The sequence below is a fragment of the Carassius carassius genome, chromosome 43 (assembly GCF_963082965.1).
Source record: "Carassius carassius chromosome 43, fCarCar2.1, whole genome shotgun sequence".
Taxonomy (NCBI): Eukaryota; Metazoa; Chordata; class Actinopteri; order Cypriniformes; family Cyprinidae; genus Carassius; species Carassius carassius.
The window spans coordinates 16,214,877-16,232,524 of NC_081797.1; the positions used below are offsets into that span (position 1 = coordinate 16,214,877).

A 17,648-nucleotide genomic window follows, 5' to 3' on the forward strand; every position below is an offset into this window, starting at 1 on the left:
CAAAACTCTGCTATTCACTGTTCAAATGCAAATACTTAAACTAATAACAAAACATACTTCCAGTAGCTGATTCAGAAGCACCAGATTGTCGTAGAAAAGTCAGAATGTCCTCCTCTCCTAGGTTCAGGAAACAGTCGTCTATAAAATGCATTGATGTTCTGTTGTAAGTAATCTTTAAGATTCCTAAATTAATCTACTTTCGGAAGGACAAATAACTAACTGTGTTACTGAAACCACGCATTTTTTCTTTGCGTGAACATTTGGGCAGCATTACACAAATATTTCAACATAGTGACGTAGACATGTGTGAATTGTGTGTTTGAATGAGGTGTTTCAGGGGGGCGTGGCAAAGTCTTAACTTTGATAAAGAATATGTCTTTGGATTTGAGACTTCAGTCTTTGCAACTTTACAGATCTTCTTCATGCACCAAGAGCTTGTAACACTCCAATGACCCCTTTAAAAAAAATACAGAGAAAGATAGTTTTCTTGACATGATGTTATGAGTTTTAGACTTTATATTATCGGATTTAAAAGCTTTTAATATGTGAAATGTCAAATTAAGACTTTAAGACCTTTTTAAGACCCTGTTTAATAAATACATGAAATTTAGAATTTAGATCTAAATGAGTCAAGTCTGTGAGAATCTTTTGCCAGATGGAAATAGTTGGATTGGTTTGATGAACATTAGCACACCCCCCCCACCCACTCCCGCACCCAAACTCCAAGTATAAGCAATATTTAATAGTGATGCTTTCCTCAGAATGGCATAAGAAATTGATTTTGATTGATTGACCTATCAAATTCATGGACGGACAGGTGATGGAAAGGTGTCCACTTGCACACCGTAATAATAGGAGGCGTGCGAGTGGGATATAAAAAGTTGGAGAGACCAGCCCGTGGGCTTGAACACCCCAAAACCCACAGTGCTATGGGGTGTAATGAGAGAGCACTCAAAACATCACACCTCCACCGCTGCCCAGGGGCCGTGAAGCTCTCGCTGTCACACTGATACACGTCCCCATCCTCCACTCTTTTGTGTGACACAAAAGAGCCGGCAAAAGATGGCTTTCCCCAATGTGAAACATACCTCCTGTCTTTACATTGTACCTGAATGACAAACAGTTGTCTAAGGTAACTAACCAGCAACCCACACAGACACAATAAAAAACTTGCCTTGTGCAGGATTACATTATAACCTTCGATGCGTAATTTGACATGTCTGTTCAGAGGACGACAAAGCAACTTTGTTGTGTTAATCAGAACACTAAAGGAAAGAACTAATATGCAAATACATTTTAATAATATTTATTTTTCTATTTTAATAATATAATTAAAAGAAATAGTATAAAATATATATGAATTATGAATATTAAATATACATATAATTTAATGTTTAATGTGTATATACTTTATTTTATATTCTAGAAAAAATATAACAGAAAAAAAACCTAAATCAAATAATATAATTGTATAATATAGATATATTATATATCAAATAATAAATCAAATAATATAATTGTATAATAATATATATATATATATTAAAATTGTTGCAACTTAACATCAGTTTATGTACTGCAAATTAATATGAACATGAATATTTTTAGAATGTGTGTGTGTTTGTGTGTGTGTGTGTGTGTGTGTGTGTGTGTGTGTGTGTGTGTGTGTGTGTGTGTGTGAGAGAGAGAGAGAGAGACTCACATTAATAAATGCCATACAATTATTGTTCATGTAAATTAATGTTAATAAGTGAAACCTTATTTAAAGTGTTACCAAATCGTTTTATATATATATATATATATATATATATATATATATATATATATATTAGTGGTGTTAATGCAGGCGATTAATTTTGTTTAATCAAGGTTTGGCCACCCCACTCACAACTGCTAAAGAATTGAGTTTATTCAGACGCAGAACGTCTTTACGAGCGAGCAATCGCGATTAATTTAATCGCATTTTATTTAATCGATTGACAGCACTTACTACTATAATGTTCTATTATATTTACTTAATAATCTTTAAAATTACTTTAAGCCGCTTAATGTATTGATACACAACACAAGTCTGGACTTAAATCTGCTTGTCCCACATGAGCACTTGTGTGCCAACCACTATGCCTTGACTTCAAAAAGCTGTGTGATATTTTAGCTTGAATAACTGAACGTACAGCTGTGTTTCTGTATCTGGCGTCAAAGGTTGAGGATGAATAAAACTCTTATGTGTCAAACACTGGGGGCCCAGAGCCGCGATATATCACATTAAACCAGAAAAGATGACAACCAATAAAGGATAATATAGAGTCCAAGAGGCAATCCAAGTGTCCCGCAGCCGCACTGATCCATTGCTGTTGATAATCGCTCTATTTTCAATTTAACTCAGAGTCTTTTAAATAGCGAAATATGACTAAATACGAGGACAGACGGAGGCTCTGGACACGCTTCTGCTGAAAAACTATGTTGTGACCTCTGCACGGTTCAGCCAACCATCTCGGTTTTAATTAAAAATCTTTCATAACGGCAAGAATTATGGAAGTGTCGACTGGAAAATAGTTGGCGGTTGCGTGAATGAAATACAGCGTACCAAAATGAGCAAAGACATAAATAAGAAGCACTGGGGCGTCCATGGCAAGACTATCCAAACAAGTCTCGCGGCCAGGTTTCCTTAAAATGGGAACGAATTACCAAAATTGCACATTTAGACATATATTACTTCTAAACTTCTATAGATGAAGGAATATAAGCAATATGTTCTTTTCCAATAAGAGCCAAGGACACGGTATGATGAACAAATTTACAGTTCAGACACATTCAAGTTTCCAATTTAGCTAATTTTGCTGACTATTATAGACGTTGTATAAATCACACGTAAATGGTGGTTTCCCTTTTACCGTAAACCGAATGGAAGTTGTTTAAAAACTAGTTCTACGTGAACAGTTAATTCAATTAAACACATCAAGCTCCACAATCTAGACAAGCCTCATTAAGTTGGCTGCACCTGACGCGTGTCGCATGGTTGCGAGCCGTGGTGCGGTGGCTCGGCTCTGTGTTTATCACACTGTCAGGCAGAGAAATAGGTGGCCGCAGCCAAGGCTAATGATTTAGAGCTAGCAGTGGGGGTTTAAATATTACCCGCTGAAAAAAGGTTTGAATGAAGGAGGTCCAGGGGCCAAAGGTGCGACATATAGCACCAACAGTTGTCAGCCGTATAAAGAAGCCCAGTGTGAAAGCCAATCTCAATTGCGGTGAGAGATCCCGCATTTAACGAGTGGCGTTCAGAGGAAAGGCACTCTGTCAAGCCCAGAGACAAGGAAGGGTGATCTCACCCCGCGCCATATACACAAACACTATTAGCGTTGATTCGTTGTAGCTTTTTACGGTACCACAAACTGGGGACAATATGGGAAAGTTGATCCACTCAACCTTTATAGACATGAAAAATGATGTGCAAAATCATAAAATGAAATGTATGCCATAAAAATGAACTTGAATGGAGTGTGTGCGTACTGTTTGTGTGAGAAACATGAAAAGAGTGAAATTATTTACATGAAGTACCACCAAATATTCAAGTAATGTTTTAAGCTTTCAAGAAATAAAGTGCTATATTCTGGTTTTTTTTGTATGTAATTGAATGTATCGTATAACATGACATTTTGAAAAAAAAGAATCAAAATTAAACTAATTTTCACAAAAAAAAAAAAATCTAACAGTTTTGTAAAATTTGTATGTACAATTTATGATAAATTATTTTTTATTTTAATAATACTTAAAATTATTCACAACAATTCAAAATTAGTTAATAAAATACATAAATACAATAAAAAGCAAACAGATGTGTGTGAGAAGAATATGGGCAAGACTAAAACAATTTACATTAAGCACTTCATTTTTTTTTTAGAAATGTTTTAACCTTTTAATAAATATAATGAATGTAAGAATTTGCATTTGTATAGAAAATTTGTATGAAATGTTACATTATTTTTTTGCTTTTTGTATGTATGATACATTTGTATGCATCATTTAGGTTATATGAAAAAAAATAAAAAAAATAAAAATAAGCTCATCTACAATAAAAATGTAAATAAAATTGCTAAAATATATTAAATTATTTATATTTATATTTAATTTAATTTATATTAATTAATATAAATTATGTATTTGGCCTTTCATATATAAATATTTAACTTATAAATTAAAATTATATATATCAATTTGTACGTTAAGTCACTTTCATATTTAAAAGTTAATGCAAATGTATACATTTATTTGGATTTCTATTAAAACTGTCTTTATTTTCACTATGGACTCCTGGGATGGACCCTTGTTTCTTCTGTGTTTTTTAGTGGGGGAGACTCACCACCTCCTCGTCGGACAGTTCCCGCCCTTGAATGCTGCTGCTGTCCCGCACTGCCTGCTGGTGCCTCTTCCCCTTAATGTGACTGAACAGGTGGACCTCAGAGGTGATCTGCAACACAAACACAGAGGTCGGAGATCATGTGAGGCGACTCGCCAACTATAAAGCCATTGGCCTGAAAAATACCGATCTACCGCACAATGCGTTTCGGCATTATTCATGCCCTGACAGTTCTCAGGTATCAAGACATATGTTCCAACCCTTTAAAGCTAAATATGATCCTTGATCCCACAGACATCTGCAGAGCTGACAGACACCTCTCATAAGAGCCAGAAAATCCTCACCACCATCAAAACATCATCTTTTATGATCCACACATGAAAGTCACACAAGTATGACCACTATTGTGCACTTTTAATCTCTTTTTGTGCTACGTAGAGAGTAAACGGAGTACATCGGAGTTCAATTCTTGGGTTAAATCTACCAATTAGCGAAAATACTGTGTTGTGCACGGACTTCCAAACGTTACTCCAATAGGACAGAACCTGAAAGGTGCTTTCAATGAAAGTGACCCGAGTGTATAATCTGTCTTAAACACAAAAGTAGTAAAGTTTTTCCTATAGCAGGTGAGGACACCAGTATCTGGATGCTTGTGTTGTTTGTCTCCTTTGAGTCCTGGAGTCCAGCCCACACAGGACAGTCTGTGTATAATGTCATTAACTAGAGTGCTTCCCGCTGACCTAAAGATGATCTCTGGTGTCAGAGCCTGGCCAAGGTCATCTGACATTTTTAACAAGATTTCATTCTCCCCAGCGCTTAATCTGATGTCAGTTTGAAGCTCCAAGGTGTCTGGCCCCAGCTGCAGTAAAAGCAGGGCGCGTCAGAGATAAATGCGGCCACTCAAAGATTTGTTGCCTGTCGCTTGAAAAGCATAATCACGCCCAGCTATTAATCTCCGCCCAGAGTTCATGTTTAATTAATGCAGTTAAATTCTCATTTACATGCATTCTCTATGAAAATCCTCTGAATCACCTTATGGTCTGTAATTTTTATGTACTCTGCCTGGCAATGCAACAAAGACGGACTGTCCATCCTTGCAGGAATCTCTGCGCTCATGTTTAGAGTGGCTCAAATGGGGCAGAATACCCCCATCGTCAATGGCCCTGAATGTATTAAAACCAGTCAAACAGATAAGAGAGAATCCCATAATGTGGTACCTACCACAACGTTACAGAGTGAGCATTGCTTCTTCCGTTCATAAGGGGTGAGTTTGGGGGCGTAGTCCGTGTTGGCGTGTCTTCCGCTGCTCAGCTCAGCAGCCTTTTCTTTCCTCTGCTCCATCTGCTCCATGTGTCGACGGCTGCTCTCGTCATGCTGAAAATGGTTTTACTTTTAGATTTTGTAGACTAAAATCTAACCGATTTAGTAAAATTATTATAATGCATGAAGAAAGCATTTCTCTAAAATTTCCAAACTGGAGAAAACGTAATAATCTAATAATGTGAATGTTTTGTGAAGGCTTCAATAGATGTTTATCATAGCTTTTGTCAATAAAACTGTTATCGTCTCGTTTCCAGAAGTGAAAAAATTATTAACACTGCATAACGGCAGTTTTGGCCAAGGTACTGGATTTTTTTAAAAAGGGGATAAGATGATGTCAAAAGATGACTTGTGGTAGTTTACCTTCATCTGGATTTTCTTCTGTAGTTCCTCCATGGCTTCCTGCTGAGCCGCACTGAGAGCAGCCAAACGCTCCTCACGGTCCCTACGGTGTGTACAGCACAGAAAAAAAAAGAAAGAAAAAGAAACATTCAGATATGACTAGGGATGTAACCGTTCACTCAACTCATGATTCAATTCACCATTTTGATTTACAATTCGATTCACTATTTTTTTATTTTAAACAAAATTATATTTAAGACAAATTATGAATTAAATGTGTCCTTTTATTATTACTTGGACAAAAGTTGGGACACTGTACAAATTGTGAATAAAAACAGATTGCAATGATGTGGAAGTTTCAAATTTCTGTATTTTATTCATAATACAACATAGATGACATATCAAATGTTTAAACTGAGAAAAAGTATAATTTTAAGGGAAAAATAAGTTGATTTTAAATTTCATGGCATCAACACATCTCAAAAAAGTTGGGACAAGGCCATGTTTACCACTGTGTGGCATCCCCTCTTCTTTTTATAACAGTCTGCAAACGTCTGGGGACTGAGGAGACAAGTTGCTCAAGTTTAGGAATAGGAATGTTGCCCCATTCTTGTCTAATACAGGCTTCTAGTTGCTCAACTGTCTTAGGTCTTCTTTGTCACATCTTCCTCTTTATGATGCGCCAAATGTTTTCTATGGGTGAAAGATCTGGACTGCAGGCTGGCCATTTCAGTACCCGGATCCTTCTTCTACGCAGCCATGATGTTGTAATTGATGCAGTATGTGGTCTGGCATTGTCATGTTGGAAAATACAAGGTCTTCCCTGAAAGAGACGACGTCTGGATAGGAGCATATGTTGTTCTAGAACTTGGATATACCTTTCAGCATTGATAGTGCCTTTTCAGGTGTGTAAGCAGCCCAGGCCACACGCACTCATGCAACCCCATACCATCAGAGATGCAGGCTTCTGAACTGAGTGCTGATAACAACTTGGGTTGTCCTTGTCCTCTTTAGTCCAGATGACATGGCGTCCCAGTTTTCCATTTTGCCACAGTCCATTTTAAATGAGCCTTGGCCCAGAGAAAACGCCTGCGCTTCTGGATCATGTTTAGATATGGCTTCTTTTTTGACCTAAAGAGTTGTAGCCGGCAACGGCGAATGGCACGGTGGATTGTGTTCACCGACAATGTTTTCTGGAAGTATTCCTGAGCCCATGTTGTGATTTCCATTACAGTATCATTCCTGTATGTGATGCAGTGCCGTCTAAGGGCCCGAAGATCACGGGCATCCAGTATGGTTTTCCGGCCTTGGCCCTTACGCACAGAGATTGTTCCAGATTCTCTGAATCTTTGGATGATATTATGCTCTGTAGATGATGATAACTTCAAACTCTTTGCAATCTTTCTCTGGGAAACTCCTTTCTGATATTGCTCCACCATTTTTCGCCGCAGCATTGGGGGAATTGGTGATCCTCTGCCCTTCTTGACTTCTAAAAGACACTGACACTCAGAGAGGCTCTTCTTACACCCAATCATGTTGCCAATTGACCTAATAAGTTGCAAATTGGTCCGCCAGCTGTTCCTTATATGTACATTTAACTTTTCCAGCCTCTTATTGCTACATGTCCCAACTTTTTTGGAATGTGTAGCTCCTATGAGCACTTCTAGGTGGTTGTCCTGCTTCTTCAATAAACAAGCTACAGGTAGTCCAAAATGCAGCGGCTAGAGTCCTTACAAGGTCAAGGAAATATGATCATATTCCCCAATTCTACAGTCCCTGCACTGGCTACCTATTAAGCTCCATATTAGTTACAAATTATCATTACTTACCTACAAGGCCCTAAATGGTTTAGCTCCTGCGTACCTAACTAGCCTTCTACCACGCTACAACCCATCACGCACCCTAAGGTCACAAAACGCTGGACTTTTGGTAGTTCCTAGGATAGCAAAGTCCACTAAAAGGAGGTAGAGCTTTTTCACATTTGGCTTCCAAACTCTGGAATAGCCTTCCTAAAAATGTTAAGTGTTCAGACACACTCTCTCTGTTTAAATCTAGATTAAAAACGCATCTCTTTCGCAAAGCATTCGAATAATGCATCTCATAATTTGTGACTGCAGTTGTAGCTGATCAAATGCGCATTCTAATTCTTTATCTTTGGTTAAATTAATTAATTTTACTTTGTTGGAACAGCAGCTATGCTAATTATGTCTCTATTTGTCTCTCTGTGGTATATTGACTCTGTGGACATCCCATGGTAACTAGGATTTACACAAGCTCCAGTCTGGATCCAGAACACCTGAGAAGAGATGATGCTGACCCTCAGAGGACCTCAGATGATGCTAACCCTGAAACAACAACAGAACTAACAAATATTGCTACTTACTATGCAATCACATTATAATTGCTGTTAATAGTGTTCATCGTCTGGTTGACTATGTCTTGTATAAAAAAATTTTTTTTTTTAATTCCTGTCATTTGCACATAAACTGATCAACACTTATAAGCTACTACTAAATATTGTAGAATTAATTTTCTGTAAAGTTGCTTTGCAATTATTTGTATCATAAAAAGCACTATATAAATAAACTTGAATTGAAATCCAAAATGAGTCAATATTTGGCATGACATTTCAAAAATGTCTCACTTTTTAACATTTGATATGTTGTTATCTATATTCTATTGTGAATAAAATATAATTTTATGAGATTCCATTTCTTTTTAACACACAATTTGTACAGTGTCCCAACATTTTTGGAATTGAGTTTGTATTATTACAAATAAAAATAAAAAAACAGTTTTCTATGCTAATATATAAAATAAATAAATAAAAAATAAATAATAATTCTGTCATGTCAATGCTGAATTTTCAGTTACATGATCTTTAAGAAATTGTTCTAAAATGCTTATTTCCTGCTCAAGAAACATCTCTGATGGAAAATAGTTGTGCTGCTTAATTTTTTTTTAAACTGAAACGGTGACAATTGATTGCTTTAGGGCTTCTTTCATGAGTAGAGAGTTTAAAAGAACAGCATTTGAGATCTTTTGTAACAAAAGAAAAACTCCAAACTTCTGAAAGATAGTATACTTTTTGGTTAAGGGTTACACAAATCATTCCCTAAATCAGGCCGTTTCTCAAAACTTGAATCCCCTTGAGTTCTTTGCCCTGGTCCTTTCTGCCCTTGTGTTTAGCTGAATCAGGTTTCTGGTCTGTTTGGCAGGATGTGATGCTGACCTGGCTCTCTCCCGCGCTGCGTCTTCCCTCGCCCTCTCCTTCTCCTGTCGCTGTTGCTCAATTCTGGCCTCTTGTTCCCGTCTCTTCATCAGAAGCTCCTCCACCCGCGCCTGCCGCTCCGCCTCCAAGGCCCGCTTACGCTCCTGAAAAATCGATTCAATTATAAAATCACACATTTAACGCATTAAACAAATAAATAAAAAGCAGCTATACCTGAACGGCTTCATCCCTCGCTTGCTTTTCTTCCTGTCTCCGCTGGCGTTCCTCCTGCAGCTCATTAAGCCGTTGCTCATATTCGTTTAGTTTAGCCAGAACATCGTGTCTCTTGTTTTGGGCTTCTAGAGTGTTGATGAATGCGATCTCATTCACCTAAACAAATCAATGAACTACATATGAACATTTTTGGAATAAAATATCGAAGTTTGCGCGATAGAAACACTGATATCAGTGCAGTTTCACACTTAATCACACTTAATCAGTTTTTAACGTCTGACCTTGGCCTCCTCTTCCTGCGCTTTCTTCACGATGGCCTGGAGTTGAAGCTCTCGCTTGAATTCAGCATGAAGCAGCTTCTCCTCCATCATCCTCCTCCTCTGATCCAACAGCTCCTCTTTCCACTTCCTCACCTCCTTTTCCTGAGCAAAAAAAAAGATACAAAAAGATCAAATCCCGACAAATGGGTCTGCAGAAGTCAGACTTGTCAGGGGTGTGAATAACAGGTTAGTGGTCCACTTCAAGTGCAGATATATAAATACCCAATATTGACTTAGATCTCACTCCTTCGACAAGAATGGAGCCGAATAAAAACAAACATTTTCTACAGAGTTACCCGCATCAGATGTACGAATCTCACCAGGAGTGAATCACCCTGAACGACTAAAATGGCTGTTAAGTGATTCTTTCAACAGGCATGCAAATAGGATTTTCCCCTGTGGCCGAGGTGAAATGAGCTGTGTCTACAGGCGCTAAAGGGGAAAAACATACCCTTTCCAACAGTTTCTGCAGCTTGTGGGTCTTCTCCTCTCTTAGTTTGTCTCGGAGCTGCTGGGCTTTGAGTTGCTTCTCTTCATGTTTCTTCTTGGACTCTGCAATGGTTCTGACAACAAACAGTGATTTACATGATATGTGGATCAATTAAATCACAACTATTACAATTCAATTTCACTAATAAATGGAGATCATTTACATTTATTCAAAGACATTACATTATTGTGGCATATAAAAGCATTTCAATAGTCATTAGAAAATTCAATGCATGTCAAAATATAACTTAATGATTTCTGTGAAAATGGGCATAATGGAAAATTTTTGGATATGATGTTTTAGTATAATACACTAAATTAATCAATTAAATTGACAGCCATTAATATAATGTTTTTACATTTGTGCACTAATAAATTACTATGAAATGTAGGATCACAACTGTATGGAAGCGTACTTCCACCGCTTAAATAAATAAATATATAAACACATAAATTAAAAAAACTACTAAAAAGTGACTTTATATTTACCAATTCTGACTTTATTTATAGTAATCTGAGTTTTAAGTTGACATCACACAAGACCAATTTCTTTCCTCACAATAGTGAATTTATGGCACTGTTTGGACATTTGTTTTTGTTTTGTTTTTTAATTGATTAGATTATGTCGCATAATTCAGAGAAAGAAGCTAAAACTGCGAGATGTAAACTCATGATTACATGGAAGCCAATTTCCTCTTTTGAACAAAAAAAAAAGTGATTTCATATCACAAAATTCAGAGTTATTTCTTGCAATTCTTGGAGTTTAGAACTAACATGCCACAACTGTTGAAAAAAATGAATCGAAGAATCGAAGTTACTTTATTTCTCACAATCCTGAGTTTTGAGTGAGTTAACATCTCACAGTTTACATCTCATAATTTTGATATAGAAAAACTCAGTATTGCGACAAACTCAAGTCAAGAGTTTAGTTTCTTATTCTGTGGCAGAAACTGGATTCTATACGATGTCGATTTTCATTTACAAAGCATTTTAAAAAAATGAAACGTTTCATTTTTGCACCAGTAATGGCACATTTTGCAGTCTCTTTGTTTAAGTGAATGTAACAACATCGCTATAATGGTGAGTTTGGGGATAGGACTAACTTTTTTCCCTAATAACAGAAGATAGTAAAAGTGTTGATTTTTTTTTTTTGCAGCTCTGTCTAGAAATGACACTTCCACTGGTAATACCACCATGTTAAAGACGATCTTTTCTTAACAAAAAGATGTAAACTTTCAAAACAGACACAAAGTTCTGTAAGATTATCCTGTAACACACAGATCTATGTGACTGTTACCGTTTGCGTGAAGGAGAGGACAGTTTCTCGTGCATGTGAATGCCGTGACCGGGCGGGCGGGCCGGCTCCTCTTCCACGATGTCACCCCAGGAGTTGCTCTGACGCCAAGGCTCTCGAGCTGTCGGAAAAGCAGGTGATGCAATAGAACACATTCACAAGAAGTGTTAGACCAATATATACTTGTCATTTTGAGATTATCAGCATTCAGTGTAATGCGTGAAACTTTTCTGTTATTTGATTAAATGAAGTTTCTGCAAAGTCCATATAATAAGCATACATTCTTCAAAAAAATTAAATAGGACAGCAAGAAAAATTTGCACTTGAACAGAAAAAATAACGATTAATCGATTAAACGATTAATCGTAATTAATCACATTCAAAATAAAAAATTTTGTTGAAATAATGTGTGTGTGTGTGTGTGTGTGTGAACTATAATCAAAATTCAATATTGATTATTTTGGATATATATCAGGTACAGTAAATCTCTTCTAATGCTGTAAAATATACATGAGAGTCAGTTGGTACTACATTATTATAATTGACTGATTTGTATTACAACTTAAAATTACACTTAATGACGTTTTTATAAATTAAGTTAAAATTACTTCAGTTAGTTTTTTTAGAAATATACACATTTAAATAATGGCCATCATAAAAACTTGGACAATGAATGTTACATGGTGCATAGGTTTATCAAAATACCCCTCTCTACAATAAATTTGTCTGGCTGACTAATAAGTTTATGGTCACCAAATATGCTTTCTGAGTTAAAAGTCACGTGACATTGTTTACAAGCTGTTATATTGATGTCTCTGCGTGGCTGAAACACTGAGTGGGGGATAACATGAGACAGGATACGGATTGTAAAGTTGTACTCTTTCTGTTACCTTACTTTTGGATATTTACTCTTGTTTATTTTGTGCTGAAGCTGGTATTAATGAGGAGATGATCAGTTCACTTGCGCTTCACGCAGCAGCGTTCTGTCAGCGTCAAAACGGCATTTACTGTTTAAATACTGCCGTACAATGGACATAAATTGAAATCTGAAACTTTTTTGCTTTGATTACTGCTTTGTACACTCTTGGCATTCTCTTGATGAGCTTCAAGAGGTAGTCACCTGAAATGGTCTTCCAACAGTCTTGAAGGAGTTCCCCGAGAGATGCTTAGCACTTGTTGGCCCTTTTGCCTTCTGTCTGCGGTCCAGCTCACCCCTAAACCATCTCGATTGGGTTCAGGTCCGGTGACTGTGGAGGCCAGGTCATCTGGCGCAGCACCCCATCACTCTCCTTCTTGGTCAAATAGCCCTTACACAGCCTGGAGGTGTGTTTGGGGTCATTGTCCTGTTGAAAAATAAATGGTCCAACTAAACGCAAACCCGATGGAATAGCATGCTGCTGCAAGATGCTGTGGTAGCCATGCTGGTTCAGTATGCCTTCAATTTTGAATAAATCCCCAACAGTGTCACCAGCAAAGCACCCCCACACCATCACACCTCCTCCGTTCACCTTTTCTGCGTCGCACAAAGACACAGTGGTTGGAACCAAAGATCTCAAATTTGGACTCATCAGACCAAAGCACAGATTTCCACTGGTCTAATGTCCATTCCTTGTGTTCTTTAGCCCAAACAAGTCTCTTCTGCTTGTTGCCTTTCTTTAGCAGTGGTTACCTAGCAGATATTCTACCATGAAGGCCTGATTCACACAGTCTCCTCTTAACAGTTGTTCTAGAGATGTGTCTGCTGCTAGAACTCCGTGTGCCATTGACCTGGTCTCTAATCTGAGCTGCTGTTAACCTGCGATTTCTGAGGCTGGTGACTCGGATGAACTTATCCTCCGCAGCAGAGGTGACTCTTGGTCTTCCTTTCCTGGGGCGGTCCGCATGTTAGCCAGTTTCTTTGTAGTGCTTGATGGTTTTTGTGACTGCACTTGGGGACACTTTCAAAGTTTTCCCAATTTTTCAGACTGACTGACCTTCATTTCTTAAAGTAATGATGGCCACTCGTTTTCCTGTACTTAGCTGCTTTTTTCTTGCCATAATACAAATTCTAACAGTCTATTCAGTAGGACTATCAGCTGTGTATCCACCTGACTTCTGCACAACACAACTGATGGTCCCAACCCCATTTATAAGGCAAGAAATCACACTTATTAAACCTGACAGGGCACACCTGTGAAGTGAAGACCATTTCAGGTGACTACCTCTTGAAGCTCATCAAGAGAATGCCAAGAGTGTGCAAAGCAGTAATCAAAGCAAAAGGTGGCTACTTTGAAGAACCTAGAATATGACATTTTCAGTTGTTTCACACTTTTTTGTTATGTATATAATTCCACGTGTTAATTCATAGTTTTGATGCCTTCAGTTTGACTCTACAATTTTCATAGTCATGAAAATAAAGAAAACTCTTTGAATGAGAAGGTGTGTCCAAACTTTTGGTTTGTACTGTATATATATATATATATATATATATATATATATACACACATTATATACAGTCGTGGCCAAAAGTTTTGAGAATTACATAAATATTAGTTTTCAAAAGGTTTGCTGCTAAACTGCTTTTAGATCTTTGTTTCAGTTGTTTCTGTGATGTACTGAAACATAATTACAAGCACTTCATACGTTTCAAAGGCTTTTAATCGACAATTACATGACATTTATGCAAAGAGTCAGTATTTGCAGTGTTGGCCCTTCTTTTTCAGGACCTCTGCAATTCGACTGGGCATGCTCTCAATCAACTTCTGGGCCAAATCCTGACTGATAGCAACCCATTCTTTCATAATCACTTCTTGGAGTTTGTCAGAATTAGTGGGTTTTTGTTTGTCCATCCGCCTCTTGAGGATTGACCACAAGTTCTCAATGGGATTAAGATCTGGGGAGTTTCCAGGCCATGGACCCAAAATTCAACATTCTGGTCCCCGAGCCACTTAGTTATCACTTTTGCCTTATGGCACGGTGCTCCATCGTGCTGGAAAATGCATTGTTCTTCACCAAACTGTTGTTGGATTGTTGGAAGAAGTTGCTGTTGGAGGATGTTTTGGTACCATTCTTTATTCATGGCTGTGTTTTGGGCAGAATTGTGAGTGAGCCCATTCCCTTGGATGAGAAGCAACCCCACACATGAATGGTGTCAGGATGCTTTACTGTTGGCATGACACAGGACTGATGGTAGCGCTCACCTTTTCTTCTCCGGACAAGCCTTTTTCCAGATGCCCCAAACAATCGGAAAGGGTCTTCATCGGAGAATATGACCTCAGCAGTCCTCAGCAGTCCATTCACTATACTTTCTGCAGAAGATCAACATGTCCCTGATGTTTTTTTTTTGGAGAGAAGTGGCTTCTTTGCTGCCCTTCTTGACACCAGGCCATCTTCCAGAAGTCTTGGCCTCACTGTGCGTGCAGATGCGCTCACACCTGCCTGCTGCCATTCCTGAGCAAGCTCTGCACTGGTGGCACTCCGATCCCGCAGCTGAATCCTCTTTAGGAGACGATCTTGGCGCTTGCTGGACTTTCTTGGACGCCCTGAAGCCTTCTTTACAAGAATTGAACCTCTTTCCTTGAAGCTCTTGATGATCCTATAAATTGTTGATTTAGGTGCAATCTTAGTAGCCACAATATCCTTGCCCGTGAAGCCATTTTTATGCAACGCAATCATGGCTGCACGCGTTTCTTTGCAGGTCACCATGGTTAACAATGGAAGAACAATGATTTCAAGCATCACCCTCCTTTTAACATGTCAAGTCTGCCATTCTAACCCAATCAGCCTGACATAATGATCTCCAGCCTTGTGCTCGTCAACATTCTCACCTGAGTTAACAAGACGATTACTGAAATGATCTCAGCATGTCCTTTAATGACAGCAATGAAATGCAGTGGAAAGGTTTTTTGGGGATTAAGTTAATTTTCATGGCAAAGAAGGACTATGCAATTCATCTGATCACTCTTCATAACATTCTGGAGTATATGCAAATTGCTATTATAAAAACTTAAGCAGCAACTTTTCCAATTTCCAATATTTATGTAATTCTCAAAACTTTTGGCCACGACTGTATATAAAGCATATGATATAGGTAAGCAACATCACACGACTAAGCACCAGCATGATTGCAAATGTGACATTGATTTTATACAACAGTAGTTCAATAAACAAGTAGTTAATATCAACTGATTTTATACAACAGTAGTTCAATAAACAAGTAGTTAATATCAACTGATCATAGACCATTAACACATCATAGACCATTTTGGCTTACGAAAACGCATCTCCGAGCAATACACAGCAGTGTCTTTTGTTACTGAACGATTCAGCATTTCTGAACGAATCAGGTGAGTAAAAGATTCAGTGAGCCATTCATAAAGACAGTTACTTGCTTTATTTATTGAATTAATTAGAAGTTTGAATGAATTGGTTGAATCAGTGACTCATTCTGAGACTTGCCACCACCTACTGGTGGCTTGGTTTCAAATTTAAAAGCATCATTTAAAATTCAACATTTCAGATTTATATGTAAAAAAAAAAAAAAAAAAAAAAAAAAAAAAGGGAAACCAATCTTAAAACGTTATGCATTTGCAAATATAGAGTAATTACATCTAAATGGCATTTTTCGATGCAGCCTCATTGTTTCCTCTGCAGTAGAAAGAGGGAGTTTGTTGATACTAGTTTCATTTGTATGGTAACAACCATACAGAGTATAACTATTCTAACTGAATGTATTGATAAAATGTGAGGATTTGATGTAAATGATGACACGTCGTTTAGTAAGGTTAAGAAAATCTTGCCCTTCATAAGGTTAAAAAGTGTCTTAGGAATCAATTTAAGGCAAATATCACAAATATGCTGGTTAAAGTAAAACCTCATAGAGCAGTGATGAGACTATTGCATCATAATGGATTACATTTGCATAAAAAAAAGGCTTTTTTTGCCCTGGACAAGTAACTTTTTTACTCATACAAGTGAATGATTGATATACTTACAAACACATATCAAGGCTTAATGTCAAGCCCTGGGATTTAAAAATCGATATCGTTTCATAAAAAAGAGAATTAATTAAAATCGAGATATCAATAATAAATGTACAAACACAAATATTATGTAAACAAACTTATTTTGGATGCGATTAATAGTTTGACAGCACTAGTAAAAAGTAAAAGGGAAGTCAATTCCAAATTTAAACATTAAAAGTCAAACTTTGCAGAAAATATTGTTTAAAATAAATACTAATTTAATTCCAGCAATTTTAGCCATTTCGTTTTGTCATTAAATAAACAATTAACTTCTACATACATCATTACCCTCATAATCAGCTAGCATCTCACTCCAGTCTAAATTCAAGCCACAGCTTGCCTTTAAGAGAGAAAATGAAAAATGACACTACATTCAGAAAACACATAAAAGAGCAAAGAATATTGATGTTGTTGTAATGACATCAGTCATATAAACCACTAGGGTTAATTGTTGACTTACAGAGAAGTCACTCTCGTTGTCGGTCTCCAGTTCGTTGTTCTCTGCTTGGATCTCACGCGTCAGCTGTTCCTCCTCAGCGATGGCACTTGCGATTGCCTCTTCGTTAGCTTTTTCCAGGCGGTCAGCCAGCTCTTCCTTCTTAGCCAAAACTTCAGCCATGGATTGGGGCTGACAACAGGCACAAAACACTCATAAATCAGCCACTGAAGTTACCAAACAGGCACAAAACGAGCCGTACAGTGCCAAGTTAGCCACACCAGGCTCTTGAGTACAAGCCCAGGCAGCACAACTTCAATTGGGGCATGGTGCAATCATTTCAGCACTTCATCTGAAATTAGACTAGACTCAAATTTCTCAAATGCAACCAAATTTTAAATGCTTGGTGGTAGCCTGCACATCACAAAAACTTACAAATGCAAAAGATGTTGTAAGAAACTGAACAGAGATCAAATGAAATGAAAATCCAGGCACACGCCATAAACACAATCAATCACAAAAACCACGCATGGGGAAGCATGACGAAATCGTGCAGCACACAACCACAATAGGGACAAAGAGATGGGAAGAAGTTTTATTTTTTCTACATATTTAAGTAATAAGGTATGAGAGCCTATTTTG

The 17,648-nt window shown here is 37.5% G+C and overlaps 1 protein-coding gene across 2 annotated transcripts in view; it reads right to left on the bottom strand.

The window, feature by feature from the left end:
- LOC132125498 (S phase cyclin A-associated protein in the endoplasmic reticulum-like) overlaps positions 1-17,648 on the bottom strand; it is a 113,138-nt gene that overhangs the window by 74,907 nt on the left and 20,583 nt on the right. For both annotated transcript variants that reach the window (XM_059536936.1, XM_059536937.1), the window contains 10 exons: positions 17,010-17,198; positions 16,859-16,910; positions 11,571-11,688; positions 10,236-10,347; positions 9,746-9,886; positions 9,465-9,620; positions 9,252-9,394; positions 6,041-6,122; positions 5,579-5,731; positions 4,361-4,468 (listed from right to left, as the gene is read on the bottom strand). In XM_059536936.1, the coding sequence (XP_059392919.1) occupies positions 4,361-4,468; positions 5,579-5,731; positions 6,041-6,122; positions 9,252-9,394; positions 9,465-9,620; positions 9,746-9,886; positions 10,236-10,347; positions 11,571-11,688; positions 16,859-16,910; positions 17,010-17,198 (1,254 nt within the window). The remainder of the gene's footprint in view (positions 1-4,360; positions 4,469-5,578; positions 5,732-6,040; positions 6,123-9,251; positions 9,395-9,464; positions 9,621-9,745; positions 9,887-10,235; positions 10,348-11,570; positions 11,689-16,858; positions 16,911-17,009; positions 17,199-17,648) is intronic.